Source organism: Pseudophryne corroboree, chromosome 9 (genome assembly GCF_028390025.1).
Source record: "Pseudophryne corroboree isolate aPseCor3 chromosome 9, aPseCor3.hap2, whole genome shotgun sequence".
Classification (NCBI taxonomy): domain Eukaryota; kingdom Metazoa; phylum Chordata; class Amphibia; order Anura; family Myobatrachidae; genus Pseudophryne; species Pseudophryne corroboree.
In genome coordinates, this window is record NC_086452.1 from 215,907,128 (window position 1) to 215,926,039 (window position 18,912).

An 18,912-nucleotide genomic window follows, 5' to 3' on the forward strand; every position below is an offset into this window, starting at 1 on the left:
TGGTTGATAAAGAGATAGTATACAATACTACTAATATACTGGTGGTCAGGCACTGGTCACCACTAGTCACACTGGCAGTGGCACTCCTGCAGCAAAAGTGTGCACTGTTTAATTTTAATATAATATTATTTATCATGTACTCCTGGCTCCTGCTATAACAACCTGCAGTGCTCCCCAGTCTCCCCCACAATTATAAGCTTTATATACAATACATTGATGTGCAGCACACTGGGCTGAGCAGTGCACACAGACTGAGTCACTGTGTGACTGTGTATCGTTTTTTTCAGGCAGAGAACGGATATATTAAATAAAACAAACAACTGCACTGTCTCTGGTGGTCACTGGTCACTGTGGTCGTCAGTCACTAAACTCTGTCTGCACTCTCTTCTAATCTACAGTATCACAGCAATCTCTCTCTCTCTCTCTCTTCTAAATCTAATCTAAATGGAGAGGACGCCAGCCACGTCCTCTCCCTATCAATCTCAATGCACGTGTGAAAATGGCGGCGACGCGCGGCTCCTTATATAGAATCCGAGTCTCGCGAGAATCCGACAGCGTCATGATGACGTTCGGGCGCGCTCGGGTTAACCGAGCAAGGCGGGAAGATCCGAGTCGCTCGGACCCGTGAAAAAAAAAGTGAAGTTCGTGCGGGTTCGGATTCAAAGAAACCGAACCCGCTCATCTCTAATAATTACCCATCTGGGTTTCTGCAACTCAGCAACTAAACCCAGTGTATACAAATAACAGTTTAGACATCATCACAAGATTACAAATGAAGATACAGTAACAACACAGGGCTGCTTAGTAGTAGCAGGACAACTAAGCACCAGGTATAATAGTAGTTGAAGCCAATATTCTCTTTTGCAGAAGCAAATCCAGAATCTTGAAGTCAATCGTTAATGCACATTGCACATCCAGAGCTATAACTTATGGTGCCCATACACTTGTGAGATTATCGGTACAAGCCTTCGATTTCGACTGGATCTGTGAGAGAAATCGGGGGATTGTATGCACATTTTACGTATCTTTCGACGCGATGCGCAGGCACGCCAGTCGAATCTCGCGTCTCAAGATATTATGTGCTGCACTTAATATTTATCGACTTGCAAAATGTGCGATGGGCACCCGCCGGGAGCGGCCAGAGGCCGCTTCCAATCGGCGGTGAGGTGCCCATCACATGATTACCATGCTATCTATCGCATGATCGCATGGTAATCACTTTGGCAGTTCAGGTGCGATTTCATCGCACCTGAACTGCCGTTGCGATGCCCCGCGATGTCGCGTCGCGGGGCATCGCACAAGTGTATGGGCACCATAAGAGTTCACAATCAGTATTTCTCCAGTCTCTTACTAGCAGTCAATTTGAAATGGCTTTGGCAAAGATTTCCTAAAATTATTACCTCACAAATAGCCACATTAATCACCATCCGCAACTCATGATGTGGATGGCAGGTGATCAAATCGTCCAAACTTGCAATGCAATAATGGAGTACATCGCGTGGATGTATCAATTATCGCATGCCGGGACAGAGCTTGCGAGAAGCTCAGTCTGCAGCATTATCTGTATATTTTTCTCAAAAAATACCCGATGTCCTGCTGTGCATGCGCCGCATCTGTCGCCTGATGCCCCCCCTCCCCGTCGTTGCTACCCCAGCACCACATCGAGACCCCCCCACCCGTAACTATACTACCCGTCCAGGAGCCGGTGACGGCTGCTTCCAGGAAGCTGCTGGGCGCCGGATGCTGCTGTTCTGTATCCCCTGGTGTTGTAATATGAGCTGCCGCTTTGCAGCATCACTTAACTGGATAGGGGTTACAGCACATCAGCAGGAGGTCCCGATGCCCGGCAGCACTTACTGGAGCACTGATTACCGGCTCCTGGACAGGTATGTATTACTTTTTTTTTTTATTTAACTTTTTTAATTTTGTATTTATAACACACACACACACACATATATATATATATATATATATATATATATTTCTCTAACGTCCTAGTGGATGCTGGGGACTCCGTAAGGACCATGGGGAATAGCGGCTCCGCAGGAGACTGGGCACAAAAGTAAAGCTTTAGAACTACCTGGTGTGCACTGGCTCCTCCCCCTATGACCCTCCTCCAAGCCTCAGTTAGATTTTTGTGCCCGAACGAGAAGGGTGCACACTAGGTGGCTCTCCTGAGCTGCTTAGTGAAAAGTTTAGTTTTAGGTTTTTTATTTTCAGTGAGACCTGCTGGCAACAGGTTCACTGCATCGAGGGACTAAGGGGAGAAGAAGCGAACTCACCTGCGTGCAGAGTGGATTGGGCTTCTTAGGCTACTGGACATTAGCTCCAGAGGGACGATCACAGGCCCAGCCATGGATGGGTCCCAGAGCCGCGCCGCCGGCCCCCTTACAGAGCCAGAAGACAGAAGAGGTCCGGAAAATCGGCGGCAGAAGACGTCCTGTCTTCACCAAGGTAGCGCACAGCACTGCAGCTGTGCGCCATTGCTCCTCAGCACACTTCACACTTCGGTCACTGAGGGTGCAGGGCGCTAGGGGGGGGCGCCCTGAGCAGCAATAAAAACACCTTGGCTGGCGAAAATACATCACATATAGCCCCCAGGGCTATATGGATGAATTTTAACCCCTGCCAGAATCCATAAAAAAGCAGGAGAAAAGTCCGCGAAAAAGGGGCGGAGCCTATCTCCTCAGCACACTGTTGCCATTTTCCCTCACAGCTCAGTTGGAGGGAAGCTCCCCTGGCTCTCCCCTGCAGTCACTACACTACAGAAAGGGTTAAAAAAGAGAGGGGGGCACTAATTAGGCGCAGTATTAACAATACAGCAGCTATAAGGGGAAAAACACTTATATAAGGTTATCCCTGTGTATATATATAGCGCTCTGGTGTGTGCTGGCAAACTCTCCCTCTGTCTCCCCAAAGGGCTAGTGGGGTCCTGTCCTCTATCAGAGCATTCCCTGTGTGTGTGCTGTGTGTCGGTACATTTGTGTCGACATGTATGAGGAGAAAAATGATGTGGAGACGGAGCAGATTGCCTGTAATAGTGATGTCACCCCCTAGGGGGTCGACACCTGAGTGGATGAACTGTTGGAAGGAATTACGTGACAGTGTCAGCTCTGTATAAAAGACAGCGGTTGACATGAGACAGCCGGCTACTCAGCTTGTGCCTGTCCAGACGTCTCATAGGCCGTCAGGGGCTCTAAAGCGCCCGTTACCTCAGATGGCAGATATAGACGCCGACACGGATACTGACTCCAGTGTCGACGGTGAAGAGACAAATGTGACTTCCAGTAGGGCCACACGTTACATGATTGAGGCAATGAAAAATGTTTTACACATTTCTGATAATACGAGTACCACCAAAAAGGGGTATTATGTTCGGTGAGGAAAAACTACCTGTAGTTTTTCTGAATCTGAGAAATTAAATGAGGTGTGTGATGATGCGTGGGTTTCCCCCGATAGCAACTGATAATTTCTAAAATGTTATTGGCATTATATCCTTTCCCGCCAGAGGTTAGGGTGCGTTGGGAAACACCCCCTAGGGTGGATAAAGCGCTCACACGCTTGTAAGAACAAGGGCTCTACCCTCTCCTGAGATGGCCGCCCTTAAGGATCCTGCTGATAGAAAGCAGGAGGGTATCCTAAAATGTATTTACACACATACTGGTGTTATACTGCGACCAGCAATCGCCTCAGCCTGGATGTGCAGTGCTGGGTTGGCGTGGTCGGATTCCGTGACTGAAAATATTGATACCCTAGATAGGGACAGTATATTATTGCCTATAGAGCATTTGAAAGATGCATTTCTATATATGCGTGATGCACAGCGGAATATTTGCCGACTGGCATCAAGTCTAAGTGCGTTGTCCATTTCTACCAGTAGAGGGTTATGGACACGACAGTGGTCAGGTGATGCGGATTCCAAACGGCATTTGGAAGTATTGCCTTATTAAGGGGAGGAGTTATTTGGGGTCGGTCTTTCAGACCTGGTGGCCACGGCAACAGCTGGGAAATCCACGTGTGTACCCCAGGTCGCCTCTCAACATGAGAAGACGCCGTATTATCAGGCGCAGTCTTTTCGTGGACAAGCGGGCAAAAGGTTCCTCATTTCTGCCCCGTGACAGAGGGAGAGGAAAAAGGCTGCAGAAATCAGCCAGTTCCCAGGAACAGAAACCCTCTCCCGCCTCTGCCAAGCCCCCAGTATGACGCTGGGGCTTTACAAGCAGAATCAGGCATGGTGGGGGGCCCGTCTCAATGAATTTCAGCGCGCAGTGGGCTCACTCGCAAGTAGACCCCTGGATCCTTCAGGTGATATCTCAGGGGTACAAATTGGAATTCGAGACGTCTCCCCCTCGCCGTTTCCTAAAGTCGGCTTTACCGATGTCTCCTTCTGACAGGGAGACAGTTTTGGAAGCCATTCACAAGCTGTATTCCCAGCAGGTGATAATCAAGGTACCCCTCCTGCAACAGGGAACGGGGTATTATTCCACACTGTGGTGGTACCGAAGCCGGACGGCTCGGTGAGACCGATTCTAAATCTAAAATCTTTGAACACTTACATACAGAGGTTCAAATTCAAGATTGAGTCACTCAGAGCAGTGATTGCGAACCTGGAAGAAGGGGACTACATGATGTCTCGGGACATCAAGGATGCTTACCTTCATGTCCCAATTTACCCTTCTCACCAAGGGTACCTCAGGTTTATGGTACAGAACTGTCACTATCAGTTCAGACGCTGCCGTATGGATGGTCCACGGCACCCCGGGTCTTTACCAAGGTAATGGCCGAAATGATGATATTCCTTCGAAGGAAGGGAATTTTAGTTATCCCTTACTTGGACGATTCCCTGATAAGGGTAAGATCCAGGGAACAGTTGAAGGTCGGTGTAGCACTATCTCAGGTAGTGTTGCGGCAGAACGATTGGATTCTCAATATTCCAAAATCGCAGCTGGTTCCGACGACTCGTCTTCTGTTCCTAGGGATGATCCTGGACACAGTCCAGAAAAAGGTGTTTCTCCCGGAGGAGAAAGCCAGGGAGTTATCCGAGCTAGTCAGGAACCTCCTAAAACCGAGCCAACTCTCAGTGCATCAATGCACAAGGGTTCTGGGTAAAATGGTGGCTTCCTACGAAGCAATCCCATTCGGCAGATTCCACGCAAGAACTTTCCAGTGGGACCTGCTGGACAAATGGTCCGGGTCGCATCTTCAGATGCATCAGCGGATAACCCTGTCACCAAGGACAAGGGTGTCCCTCCTGTGGTGGTTGCAGAGTGCTCATCTTCTAGAGGGCCGCAGATTTGGCATTCAGGACTGGGTCCTGGTGACCACGGATGCCAGCCTGCGAGGCTGGGGAGCAGTCACACAGGGAAGGAATTTCCAGGGCTTATGGTCAAGCCTGGAGACATCACTTCACATAAATATCCTGAAGCTAAGGGCCATTTACAATGCTCTAAGCTTAGCAAGACCTCTGCTTCAAGGTCAGCCGGTGTTGATCCAGTCGGACAACATCACGGCAGTCACCCACGTAAACAGACAGGGTGGCACAAGAAGCAGGAGGGCAATGGCAGAAGCTGCAAGGATTCTTCGCTGGGCGGAAAATCATGTGATAGCACTGTCAGCAGTATTCATTCCGGGAGTGGACAACTGGGAAGCAGACTTCCTCAGCAGACACGACCTCCACCCGGGAGAGTGAAGTCTTCCACATTATTATAAACCGTTGGGAAAAACTCGACAGGTATTGCGCCAGGTCAAGGGACCCTCAGGCAATAGCTGTAGACGCTCTGGTAACACCGTGGGTGTACCAGTCAGTGTATGTGTTCCCTCCTCTGCCTCTCATACCCAAGGTACTGAGATTGATAAGATGGAGAGGAGTAAGCACTATATTCGTGGCTCCGGATTGGCCAAGAAGGACTTGGTAACCGGAACTTCAAGAGATGCTCACGGAGGATCCGTGGCCTCTACCTCTAAGAAGGGACCTGCTCCAGCAAGGACCCTGTCTGTTCCAAGACTTACCGCGGCTGCGTTTGACGGCATGGCGGTTGAACGCCGGATCCTGAAGGAAAAAAGGCATTCCGGATGAAGTCATCCCTATCCTGATCAAAGCCAGGAAGGATGTAACCACAAAACATTATCACCGCATTTGGCGAAAATATGTTGCGTGGTGCGAGGCCAGTAAGGCCCGACGGAGGAAATTCAACTGGGTCGATTCCTACATTTCCTGCAAACAGGAGTGTCTATGGGCCTGAAATTGGGGTCCATTAAGGTTCAAATTTCGGCCCTGTCAATTTTCTTCCAAAAAGAACTAGCTTCAGTCCCTGAAGTTCAGACGTTTGTAAAAGGGGTACTGCATATACAGCCTCCTTTTGTGCCTCCAGTGGGACTTTGGGATCTCAATGTAGTTTTTGGGTTCCAAAAGTCACATTGGTTTGAACCACTTAAATCTGTGGAGTTAAAATATCTCACATGGAAAGTGGTCATGCTGTTGGCCCTGGCCTGGGCCAGGCGCGTGTCAGAATTGGCGGCTTTATCCTGTAAAAGCCCTTATCTGATTTTCCATTCGGACAGGGCGGAATTGAGGACTCGTCCTCAGTTTCTCCCTAAGGTGGTTTCAGCGTTTCACCTGAACCAACCTATTGTGGTGCCTGCGGCTACTAGGGACTTGGAGGACTCCAAGTTGCTAGACGTTGTCAGGGCCCTGAAAATATATGTTTCCAGGACGGCTGGAGTCAGAAAATCTGACTCGCTGTTTATCCTGTATGCACCCAACAAGCTGGGTGCTCCTGCTTCTAAGCAGACTATTGCTCGTTGGATTTGTAGTACAATTCAGCTTGCACATTCTGTGGCAGGCCTGCCACAGCCAAAAATCTGTAAATGCCCACTCCACAAGGAAGGTGGGCTCATCTTGGGCGGCTGCCCGAGGGGTCTCGGCTTTACAACTTTGCCGAGCAGCTACTTGGTCAGGAGCAAATACGTTTGTAAAATTCTACAAAATTGATACCCTGGCTGAGGAGGACCTGGAGTTCTCTCATTTGGTGCTGCAGAGTCATCCGCACTCTCCCGCCCGTTTGGGAGCTTTGGTATAATCCCCATGGTCCTTACGGAGTCCCCAGCATCCACTAGGACGTTAGAGAAAATAAGAATTTACTTACCGATAATTCTATTTCTCGTAGTCCGTAGTGGATGCTGGGCGCCCATCCCAAGTGCGGATTGTCTGCAATACTGGTACATAGTTATTGTTACCAAAAAATCGGGTTATTGCTGTAGTGAGCCATCTTTTCTAGAGGCTCCTCTGTTATCATGCTGTTAACTGGGTTTAGATCACGAGTTATACGGTGTGATTGGTGTGGCTGGTATGAGTCTTACCCGGGATTCAAAATCCTTCCTTATTGTGTACGCTCCTCCGGGCACAGTATCCTAACTGAGGCTTGGAGGAGAGTCATAGGGGGAGGAGCCAGTGCACACCAGGTAGTTCTAAAGCTTTACTTTTGTGCCCAGTCTCCTGCGGAGCCGCTATTCCCCATGGTCCTTACGGAGTCCCCAGCATCCACTACGGACTACGAGAAATAGAATTATCGGTAAGTAAATTCTTATTATATATATATTTGAAAAGATATAAGACCTTTATCGCGCTAAAGATGTGAAAGCTTCAACTTAGGGAAGATACCCCCTGTTAGATGGGGTATGAACAACAGATAGTGAAAGAAGAGATTTCCCCAGGGAGCTGATGTCGTACTTTGGTATGTACAAGTTTTGTATAATAAAATAATCTTAAAAAAGAGAGATTGTTTATTTTTTTAAAAAGCAATACATAAAACTGTTTACAATTTGCCCAGAATAACAATAAACAATGTTTGTACAGACGATAGTTGTGTTGGTAATTCAAACAACATCAAAATGATCTTCTTTGTAGAGATGTCAGAGAACAATGTGCTAACCCAACGCGTTTCGTCCTACAGACTTCATCAGGGCTGTATTAATCAAATAATCACAATATGGACATACATCTTATCGTGTCTTCAAAAAGGCAATTTAACAATGCTTAAAATAGTATCGGACCAAATTTCACCATATGGGGTATCAATTTAAATTGAATTGGAAGTAACCCTTTTCACTGATTATCCACTGGGTATAACCTTTTTGAAATTTAGAGTAATTCTGAATCAATTTAATTCAATTAAGCCCATAAGATGGCAAATCACTGGATATCTTCCAGATGTCAATTTAGACAAAGTGGACCACTGTAATAGTACCAATTAGATTACATCAAGCCCATAAAGTGACTGATCACTGAGTGTCGTCCCAGTGTTTATTTGAACAGGGCAAATCACCGCAATAGTGCCGATTCAATTAAATAAAGCCAATTGAAGCAGCTAATCACTGGATATCGTCCAGGTATCAATTTGAACAAGGCAAACCACTGCAATTGTGCCTCTCCACAGAAAGCATGATGCAGCAGCTAGGAGTGTGTCATCTTGATAGCACCTTGTAAGACATAGCTAATCACACTGCCGGCTCTCTGCACAGCTTTCTGTGCCGGATGCAGAGAAAGCAGTGCACATTTAATCATATTGCATTTCTGACCTGTGAATTACAGGCCACACTGCGCTATTTTTTTTTTAAAACATTTTTTTAAATAAATTCGTCCAGATCACATTTTCCATTATAAGTATGGGAAATGTGATCTGAGTTACAGCGAATGCGAATTAAAGGGTTTGGTGCAGTTTTGGGGGCTAATTCAGGTTGGACTGCAATTCGCAATCCAACCATCCTACGCATGTGCCTGTATTTACTGCAGGTGACCCACAGTAATTACGAACGCCTCTGCCTGAGTGACAGGCAGAGGTGTTCGTGGGGCGGGAGGGGGGCGGCAACGGCGCGGTGCGGGGCAGCAGCGGAGTAAAGGGGGCATGTCGGTGTGAACGGGGGCGTGTCATCATGTCATCACTGTTTTCGGGGCGGCTGTGTGTCGTCACATGCAGCCGCTCCAATCTTAAAAATGGTGGTGTGCCAGGCTGCTCTGGCAGGAGGCTTCCATAATTTCTGCGATCACACTGAAATTGCTATTGTGTCGTAATTTCAGCGTGATCGCAGTGGGTAGGCAGCGGACAGCATGCTGGACGGCTTTGCCCTGCTATGGGCAGCCCCTAGCATGCAAGTGAAAGGATTGCAAATTCTGCTAAAAAGCTGAATTTGCAATCCTTAGTGAATTCAGCCCTTTGTACATTCATAAACATGATTATTGTGTATATACTCCTCCCAAAGTGGTAGAAGAGCTGCCCAGTTATAAGTCTGCAGGTAGTGCGGAGACCTGATTAATAATATCCTACTGTCTATAAGGTAGAGTAGACATAAAAAATATAAATACGATATATATAGAAAAATCAGACATTTTATAAAGCCAAAGTGCATTGATTCTGATGAATGTAAAATCATTAGATGTCCAAAAAATGATGATAATGGGTCCACATTTTGTTCCTGAATGACTGGAGAAGGAAGATGAACATAGGGTGATGGTTGTTGAAGTTTCTTTAGGCAGAAATTGGGCTGAGGCAAAGCCTGTTGTATCCTGTACACTGGGCTCCAGTATTTTCTTAATTCCTGCATGGCCAGAAAATTTTAAATTCCTAGCAAAAAAGATCCATTCAGGAGGAAGTATTGAATTATTGATGGACATAGCACCCATGATAGAAAGTTCAAAGACAGAGCTCCTGTGTAATAGTACAGGTGATCAAAGAACTGGGGAAGGACATTAGCGCTAACTTTTTTGGTACTTGGGATATTAATAGAATAATATTATGCCAAAAAAAGTTCTGGTACCGCTTGTCAGGGTTGTTGTTCAGGAAAAGATAACCCTGAATGAACCACATTCAGACATTTTTAATTGACATAGCAGAATTTTTTTAACTTTGTACTGAACTAAATTTGTGAGGTGATCAGTATTAGAGCAAATAGACCCTTGTGGATATGTACTATCAATGACAGTAATATAAAGTGGGTTTTCTAAAGGGATAGGTGGAATCTGATATTTATGAAACAAGTTTTGTGACGAACAACTCTCTATTATTTAGTATTATTTCATTATTATCGTTTATTTATATGGCGCTTGAAGTTTTTCATATAGCCGAACAAATAACATAAACAAATTAGCAAAACAAGAAAACAATGACTTATAGTACAGGACAATGTAAGACAAATACATGGTATATTAACATTGCTGCATCAGGGGTCAGGACACTTAAATAATCATCAGGGTGGCAGAAACTGAGGGTTTGGTGCTGTTGGAGTAGACGACATTCTAAAAGAGGGGAAATCACATGAGGGGAGAGGGCCCTGCTCATGAGAGCTTACATTCTGAAGCGAGGGGCAGACACATGATGGTGACACAGATGGGGTAGAAGTGAGCCATGTAGCAGAGGGTTGGGATGAGAGATTGCTGGGTTTGATGAAGTGGGTCTTGAGAGCCCGTTTAAAGTTTTGTGGTTTGATGAAGTGGGTCTTGAGAGATCGTTTAAAGTTTTGTAGATAGGTTGAGAGTCTGATAGGGAGAATTCGGGAGCACCACGGACAAATTCTTGGAGGCAGGAATGGGAGGAAGTATTCCGTTCGCAGGAGAGGCAGCATGAATTTGTGGAGCGAAGAGGGCGGTGGGAGTGTAAGGGGAGATAAGGTCAGATATGTAAATAGGAGAGAAATGTTTGAGGGCTTTGTAAGTGAGTGTGAGAAGCTTAAATTGAATTTGGAATGGGAGCCAGCGTAGGGCTTGTAGGAGAGGGGAGGAGGACATAGTACGCTTGGAGAGGAAGAAGAGCCGGGCTGCAGCATTGAGGATAGATTGGAGTGGAAGGAGGCATTTGTCAGGGAGGCCGGATAGGAGTAGCACACAGTAGTCCAATCTAGAGATGACCAGTGAGTGGATGAGGGTCTTTGTAGCATCCAGGGTGAGAAAGGGTTTGATCGTAGAAATATTTTTAAAATGGAAATGGCAGGACTGTGAGAGGTACTGAATATGTGGTGTGAAGGAGAGGGCGGAATCAAGGATAACTTCAAGACAGCGTACTTTAGGGCTAGAGGAGATAGTTGTGCCATCAATAGTTAGCAGAAGAAGAGATAGCAGAGAGACAGCTGGAGATACGAATGAGGAGAGAGGGGCAAAGTTCAGGGGAGGAAAGGTAGATTTGAGTGTCATCAGCATAGAGATGATACTGAAAGTCAAAAGAGTATCCAGGAAATCATCAGATACAGGATCATGTGAGATGTTTTATTAGACAGGGAACTGTTGATTTTGCCCAGGATCTATCATTTTTTTGACCACTTGAGGTCTAAGTAACAATTAAATGGAAAAAATCCCCATATTCTTCCAGCGATTAACTGCAGATACTGAAGATGTTTATGATCCATGAAAATGATATTTACATCAAATAGTCCAAGAAGATGTCTCCATCCCACCAAATCTAGCCTAACAGCTAAAATGTCCCAGTCACCAATAGTTTATTACACACTATGAAATCAGTGTCCATTTTAATTGGGTACACCCTGACGAGGTAAGCAGGCCTTTAATGCATGCCACAATGTTGCCTTTACTATAACGACATCTCACTCTCGCTATATATTTCTTTTCTTTTTTAAAGCTCTGTTCACTGAGTAGGGTTTTTTGGTAGTACAGTAGTATATAGAAGTAGGAATATACATGCTTTGATGATGTAAAACATACACCATAAAGATTTCTCTACTGACAATTTACAGGCTAATTATGTTTAGTAAGATGTACAGTAATCACTATGAACTAATATGCAAATAAGCTCACAGTGTAAAACAATCTGTAAATGAGTATTGCAGAATATGCAATGAGTGTGCAGATGTCTAGACCCTTCATTGCCTGTCCAAGGGGCTGATGCTGAGATGCTTGGTGTAGAAAAGGCATTTCCAAACTGCCCATGAACACAAATAATGGCACAAACCTTGCTATACTAAAAACTCCAGTCTGGCCTGAAACAGCCGCACATATGCTATACATATTCAAGAGCTGACTCCTTTTTAATCGCATATGTACTAATGTTAGCATCGCAATGCAGTGACAGAGGCCCCCTGTGATAACTGTCAGATGGTGTGCGGGGGGTTTCTCTGGGGTCCGTCACCTCCCAGCCCCGGGAGGTGATGTGTGTTGGGAGTCCTCGGGCTCCTCCTCCTCCCCCCTGCAGCTGGAAGCAGAAATGGCAGTGCTGCGGGGGAGAAGGAGCTGGGGGATCGGTGCCTGCTGCCTGGACACATGTAAGGGGGGATCGGCGGGTGTGGCGTTGGGGCGCTGGTGCGGCTCTTGACTGCGGCGGGTGCGAAAAAAAGCCCATATGCTTCTATAGGGTATCGATAGCAAGCCAGTGATCCGATGCTGCATCTTAGGATGTAAGTCGGATCATTACTGCAGCAGGAGGCTTCTGCTTATAATAGACGCCTATTGCTGCATTGCTGCATTCCAAGAAAGCAGCATTGATAGCACCTCCAATCACATCTGAATCCGGCCCACTGTACTCTCGGCAGTGGCAGTGGAATGTACGCAGTGCCTGGTGGTGGTGACACAGTGGTAATAGCAGGCTCCCTCAAGGTGATACTCAGGGACATGTCTTTGTCTCTTGGAAGACAGAGGAGAAAGATGCGCGGACAAGCCATGCATGCGCAGTACCGCATTGAGTGGAGGTCACTGTGACATCAGCGCGCATACATCGCTATAGGATGGGTGTCCTGGGGAACCTGCAGCTTAGGAGACAGGCAAAAGTGTTGGGTAGAGGCCAGAGCCTTAGTGTTTTCAGACCTGGGCTGTTTTTCTATGATGGGGACTTACATTTCTTTGGCAGGTTAGATTCCCCTATGGAATTGAGCTCTGTACTGAACTCGCTAGGGTAGAATAACAGTTTTACAGAGAACTCCATGCTCCTTTTGTGATACTCATATGGCGTAGAAAGCATCAATATGGGGGAAGCAATTTTGCCTAATCTGTATAAATAAGGCCCTAAACTAGCATATTTCGAGATACTAGGAACGTGTGTCTTCTGGGGGTTGGGGGAAGTTGCAGTATAACAATGTGAGAAGGTTGTATAACTTTTTATTAGCGATAAACATTTTTTTTTTCTTGTTTTAATCAAAAAAATGTCAAGGAAATATTTTTCTTCGCTAGGAATCAGATACAAATAAAGGTCAAATGGATTTCTAACACACCATTTTAAACACTCATACACTTTGTGGTGCATGGGGGTTGTGCGGATCTGTCGTTTGCTGTCACTACCATTTTCCCCAATGGCATGGACTTGACAAATCGCTTGTCAAAGAAAGGTCTGAACCTCTGGGAAAGCAGCACATTACAAACCATTCATCATTTGGGCTCTGCCACTTTGTTAACTATTTGGTGCACTGTCCCATTCACAAGAAAGTTACCCCACCCACAGGCATGTTGAGTTTTATTGCACAATTTTGATATTTTGGCAGTTTCGTACACAAGCTTACATAGTAGTAAGCCACATGATTCATTAATCAGAAATCTCCATTAGATAATCCAACAGACAGGGATAAAATTGCATTAGTATAGGAGCATAGGTAACTAAAGTAATGGCAGCATACAGTACATGGACATACAGTATTTATCATAATTCACATTTTAATTGCAATTGTGATGCCATAATATGGATTAATATTGCATTACAATGATGCAGCACAGATGGTGTAATGGTTAGTATTACTGGGATGTAGTTGATATTCCAGCATACGGGATTCTGTCAGTCACAATACCGGCGCCGGAATCCTGACAACTGTCAGAATGCTGACGCCGGAATCCCAAACGTAAGTATGGCAGGAGGGCTAGGGATCGGCTGTGGGGAGGAGGTTTAGGGTTGGACTGAGGGGGAGAAGGTTAGGTTGTGAGGGGAGGGGGGGTTAAGGATAGAACGTGTGGAGGGAAGGTTAAGGTTAGGCTGCAGGGAAGGAGGGTTAGGGCAACTATGCTCCAGCGCCCCTGCCAGATGCTGGTATTTTGACTGACAGCATCCTGACTGCCGGGATCTCATAGTTACCCAACCAATATTACTGCCTTATAGCACTGAGGTCTTGGCTTCAATTCCCACCATCCATGGCCCTAAATGTGTGGCATTTTTATATTCTCCCCATGCTTGCGTGGGTTTCCTCTGGGTACTCCGGTTTGCTCACACACTCCAAAAATATACTGGTAGGGTAATTGGCGCCCAACAAAAATTAACCGTGGTGTGTATTTGTCTGTACATGTGGTAGGAAAACACAGATTATAAGCGCCACTGGGGCAGGGACTGATGTGACTGGACAAATATTCTCTGTAAAGTGCTGCAGAATATGTGTGTACTATATAAATAAAATAACTGGTAATAAATAATAATAATTATGATATGGATTTATCACAATAAAGGTGCGCATTGGCCTTTTGTAATAGTGAAAGCCTTCACTTGTCAGTGCTCGCTCTGCACATATCAGTCTGTTTCTGATAGGACACAGGCTGCATACATAAAGAAAATGATAATTTATAATAGAAAATAAATTAAAAAAAGCTTACACACTCCAGGATCTCTAATCGGTAAGCTGCTTCTGTAACCTGGTCAGTGTGTGAGCTGTACTACAGTAAATGTCCCTGCTGGCAGCTCAGCTGGCCACACAGCTCATCTGATCGATTAGAACAGCAGCTCACCGATCAGATCAGGTAAGCTTTTTATTTATATTCTATAATACATTTTTTATATTAATTCATGCAGCATGTTCTGACACAGGCTGATCACAAACCTTGCTTCTGGGCTTTACCTGTCAGATGTCTGGACGGACAGACCAGGACTATGGGAAATGGACCAAAGCCTCTACTTATGCCATCTGAAGATGGCGTTAGTTTATAAGTGCTTGGTTCGAAAAGATTACACGAATGAGGTTTGTTAAATCTGGGCTGACCACATTTCCCATCAGAGTTATGGGAAATTGTGTCAGCATGGGGTGCTGATATGAATTTTAGAGTCTGGAGGAGATTTTTTTTTTACGTAAAGCCCTTTGCTAAATTTATGCAAAACTAAAATAATGTGAAAAGGGTGGAAAAACACCCATTATATCATTATTGTAGCAGAAAAATGATTGATAAATATGCCATTCAGTGACCAAACTGTCTAGGAGAAAGCACACACTTTATCCACCATTGGGTAAGATATATTTACCTCAATAAAAATGAAGGCTTACTTCTTCAATACCAAGACTGCATTTAAATCATTCAATGTGGGTAACAGCTCAGTACAAAATGCTGCACATTTAATGCTTCCAGGCTAGACAATATCAATGTGCGTTCTGTTAAGAAGCCTCATATTCTTCTCGCTATTATTCTGTCTCTGCATTGCAGAGTGCAGGACATATCCATCCTGGAAAGGGAGATTGTGTCCTCAATGCTGTATCAGAATCTCCTGAATTGTTCTTTTTCTTAGTAAAATTATGTTTGTAGCTGTCCATGTAAATTAGTGTGTCCCAACTCGATCCTCAAGACACACTAATAGTCCAGTGATATCCACACTTGAGTACAGATGATTCAATCAAAGTAACCTATGTACTGATTAACCCAACTGTGCTCAAGTATCGCTAGTTTTAAAACTGGACCGTTATGCTTGGCACACACTGGCTGATATACCGGTAGTCCAATTAATGACCAATCTATCATGGGTGCAATAGCTGGTGTGTAGCTCCAATAATTCTGTGAACGAGGTTGTGCACAGACATATTGCGTCGGAGCTGCAGCACATCCGATGGGCAATATATCTGCAGGAATATATCTGCATATCGTGTATACATTGTGCTGTATGTACTGGCGGTCTGGCGCTGCCGTACACTTGCTGTGGTTGCCAACAGTTACTGACAGCACAACTGGGTAGGCACATGTAAAACCCCATCCACTTGTGACATCAGGCACAACACCTCAGGCTGACTATCCGTCGGCCTAGTGGGGAACCAGCTTTAGCGGTGTATTCAATTGGTGTTGGATCCTCTCTCGTTTTCGACAATGCCGATCCGACTTTTTTTTAAAACGGGCCAAAAAAATGTCGAAAATGCCCGCATATACAACAAAATACGTGGATCCGTGGCTAATCTGCCGATCCACGTGTTTTCCGACAAGTCAGAATTCCCAACTTGTCGGAAAAAATGGCACTTGACTTGAATAGGTTGAATCCAGATTCAACCGAAAAAAGTCGGAAACTGACATTTTTCTGACAAGTCGGGAATTCCGACAGTAATTGAATAGATGCCATAGTGTGCCTTGAGGACCGTGGATGGGAAGCCCTGATATAAATATTTAATCATTATGCCAATTCTAACATTTTGGGGGGCCAAATAAACATTTGTATGGTCTGTACATAGAACTATTTTGTTTATTAAACAGAAATTCTCTATATACATGTACTGTAAAGATTCTGTCTAATTTACAATGTTGATCTATACATATGGGTATGAGTTCTAGAGCCCAAGCAACTGATGTAGAGATAACTTAAAGATGATCCTTTTCAGTAGGATAAAAAGTGCCAAAATATGTACGTGCAACTCTAAATACAGATACAAGTCGTGCATCTATTTTGCACCAAGGTGTATGTTCACTAAACTACACTTAATGTATCTCTAATTCTGGACCCTCTTGGACACAAGTGAGTGTGTATATACTGTATATATATATATATATATATATATATATATATAAAACTTTTTAGACCTCAGTAAGACAACTCTTGTTAAAGTTAGAGTTTTGTTTAAAATGTTAATTGTTTAATAAACAATACAGATTATATACGTTTATCTAGCCATTGGCTTCACATGGATTGTTGTTATGCCTATGTTTTGAACTTTAATGACACTTGTCTTATATTTAAAATACTGACAGAAATATATGTGTATTTATTTTGTTTGATAATGTTTATTTTTATCTCCACAGAGAATGTCTGCGACAATGAGTTGCATCGTTGTCAAAATGGGGGAGTTTGCCACAACAATGTGAGGTGCCAGTGTCCTCATGGTTACACAGGCATAATGTGTGAAAAACAGAAGTGTGCGGAAACTGGGGGTTGCTCATCTAAATCTGGACAAGAATCTATTTCCCATAACATCTATCTGACCACGATGATATTGGTAGCTCGACTCTGCACTTTATAAAGAACATGAATAATGTAACTGCAGTTTCCCATAAAGGATAAATGGGAAAAAATAATATAAAGGATTAAATAAATTATAATAAAATTGAGAGGGCCTGACTGTACTAAGCCATATGTATCAATTTGTGAATGAGAGATCCATGACTGTTATGATTCTGGCTCACAAGATGGCTGCCTCAAGAACTGCTGCCATGGTAACAGAACCAGCTATAAGGACCTTCAACAGATAGAAGGCTTTATCAACATGGTCACTTCAAGCAGAACTGCTGCCATGGTAATTCCAGGTGTAAGGACCTTCAACCCAAATGGAAGGCCCCAGCAAGAGAGCTTCCTCAAGCAGGACTGATACCATGGCAGGATGAGATGCATTATTTGTTTGCCCTTAAAATTGCTCAAAGTGAAAAGGACAACAAGTATTTGTTTGCCACTTCCACAGGGTTATTGTACCTTTCTGCCCAGTGTGTGGACCAACCAAATAGCGTCATTCTTTGCTGCCAGTGCATTATGGGTATAGGAAAGCGGCCATATTGGTCCCCTGATACCCTTACACCTGTGCTTTTGTGAACGTCGCCCCGTATACCCTTGTTGGTTGAAAGATTTTATTTGTCCAATGTTAGTGGCGCACATATCTCCCTTCCTTGGCCCTATACCCTTTAAGAGAGTACTTGTATATCATAGATACGCCATGATGATAAAAATAAGGCGTGTGATATCTAATATGAGAAAAGGCTAGAGATTAAGCAAAAATAAAATGTATTTATCCTTTTGTATTCAAATGAAGTTATTTTTCTTGAAATAATGTAAAATGTAGATTTTTTGTATTATTGCAAATCCGTGTTTAACAGACAATCTATTAAGTGAATTTCATCAAAATATCAGAAAATATATATTTTTTTTTTATTATTATTATTATAATAATAATTTTCATTACTTTTTAAATTCTATATAATTTACATTATATTGTATTACTCATTTTAACCCTTTGACGGCTAAAGGGGCTTAATGTTCCCTGGGTCTCCTACGGCCGTAAATGGGTAAATTGCTCAGAAAATCTTCCTTAGGGAGCGTGTGCTGGTGTAATGGAAAGCCACAAGTTTACATATACAAGACGTGTAATAATGTTCCACCAAAGGAAATTATAAATGTTTTCTTGTTGTTTTAAAACACTGGAGGATTTCAAAGGAATAAAACATATCTGAAAACGACTTAACAAACAATGTAATGCAATTTCTTTTAATTTGAAGCTAAAAGTCAGAATAAACTAGATGTACTGTAGCTGCTAAAAAACATTAAGCCGACTGAAGAAGCCAGTGCTCCAAACAGGACACAAAGCAATACTTTGCACAATATGACACCAGTAGAATATTGTAAAGAGATAAAAGTGTGGAAAAGCGCATTCTTGGGGGTGTTCCTTGCTGTATACTGTAGGTCATTTACATTTTGCAAAACAGACCCTCCCCCAATAGAGGCACCGACTTTGGAGATGGTCGTCACAACAACAGGAAAACCTCAGAGTTTTGGCCTCTTTGTCATAGTGGAAACTAGGCTTGGTGCTTGTTCTTGTTTTAATTTCACCAGTGCTTGTCAGATGCATTTTGTAGGTACGTTATAAGCAAGGAAATAAACAGACAACACTTGCAATAACCACAGTCCCAATGTCAATGCACCTTCATAACCATCAAAACAGGCTAAGCTGAGCAGTATTTTAGGAGAAAAACTTAAAAGTTGATTTCTTTTGAAG

The 18,912-nt window shown here is 44.0% G+C and overlaps 1 protein-coding gene across 9 annotated transcripts in view; it reads left to right on the plus strand.

Moving 5' to 3' along the window:
- The window catches only part of NTNG1 (netrin G1), a 501,549-nt gene extending 483,173 nt beyond the window's left edge, over positions 1-18,376 (plus strand). For all 9 annotated transcript variants that reach the window (XM_063940103.1, XM_063940104.1, XM_063940105.1 and 6 more), the window contains one exon: positions 16,955-18,376. In XM_063940103.1, the coding sequence (XP_063796173.1) occupies positions 16,955-17,172 (218 nt within the window). In that variant the 3' untranslated portion in view covers positions 17,173-18,376. The remainder of the gene's footprint in view (positions 1-16,954) is intronic.
- The last annotated feature ends 536 nt before the right edge of the window (positions 18,377-18,912 follow it).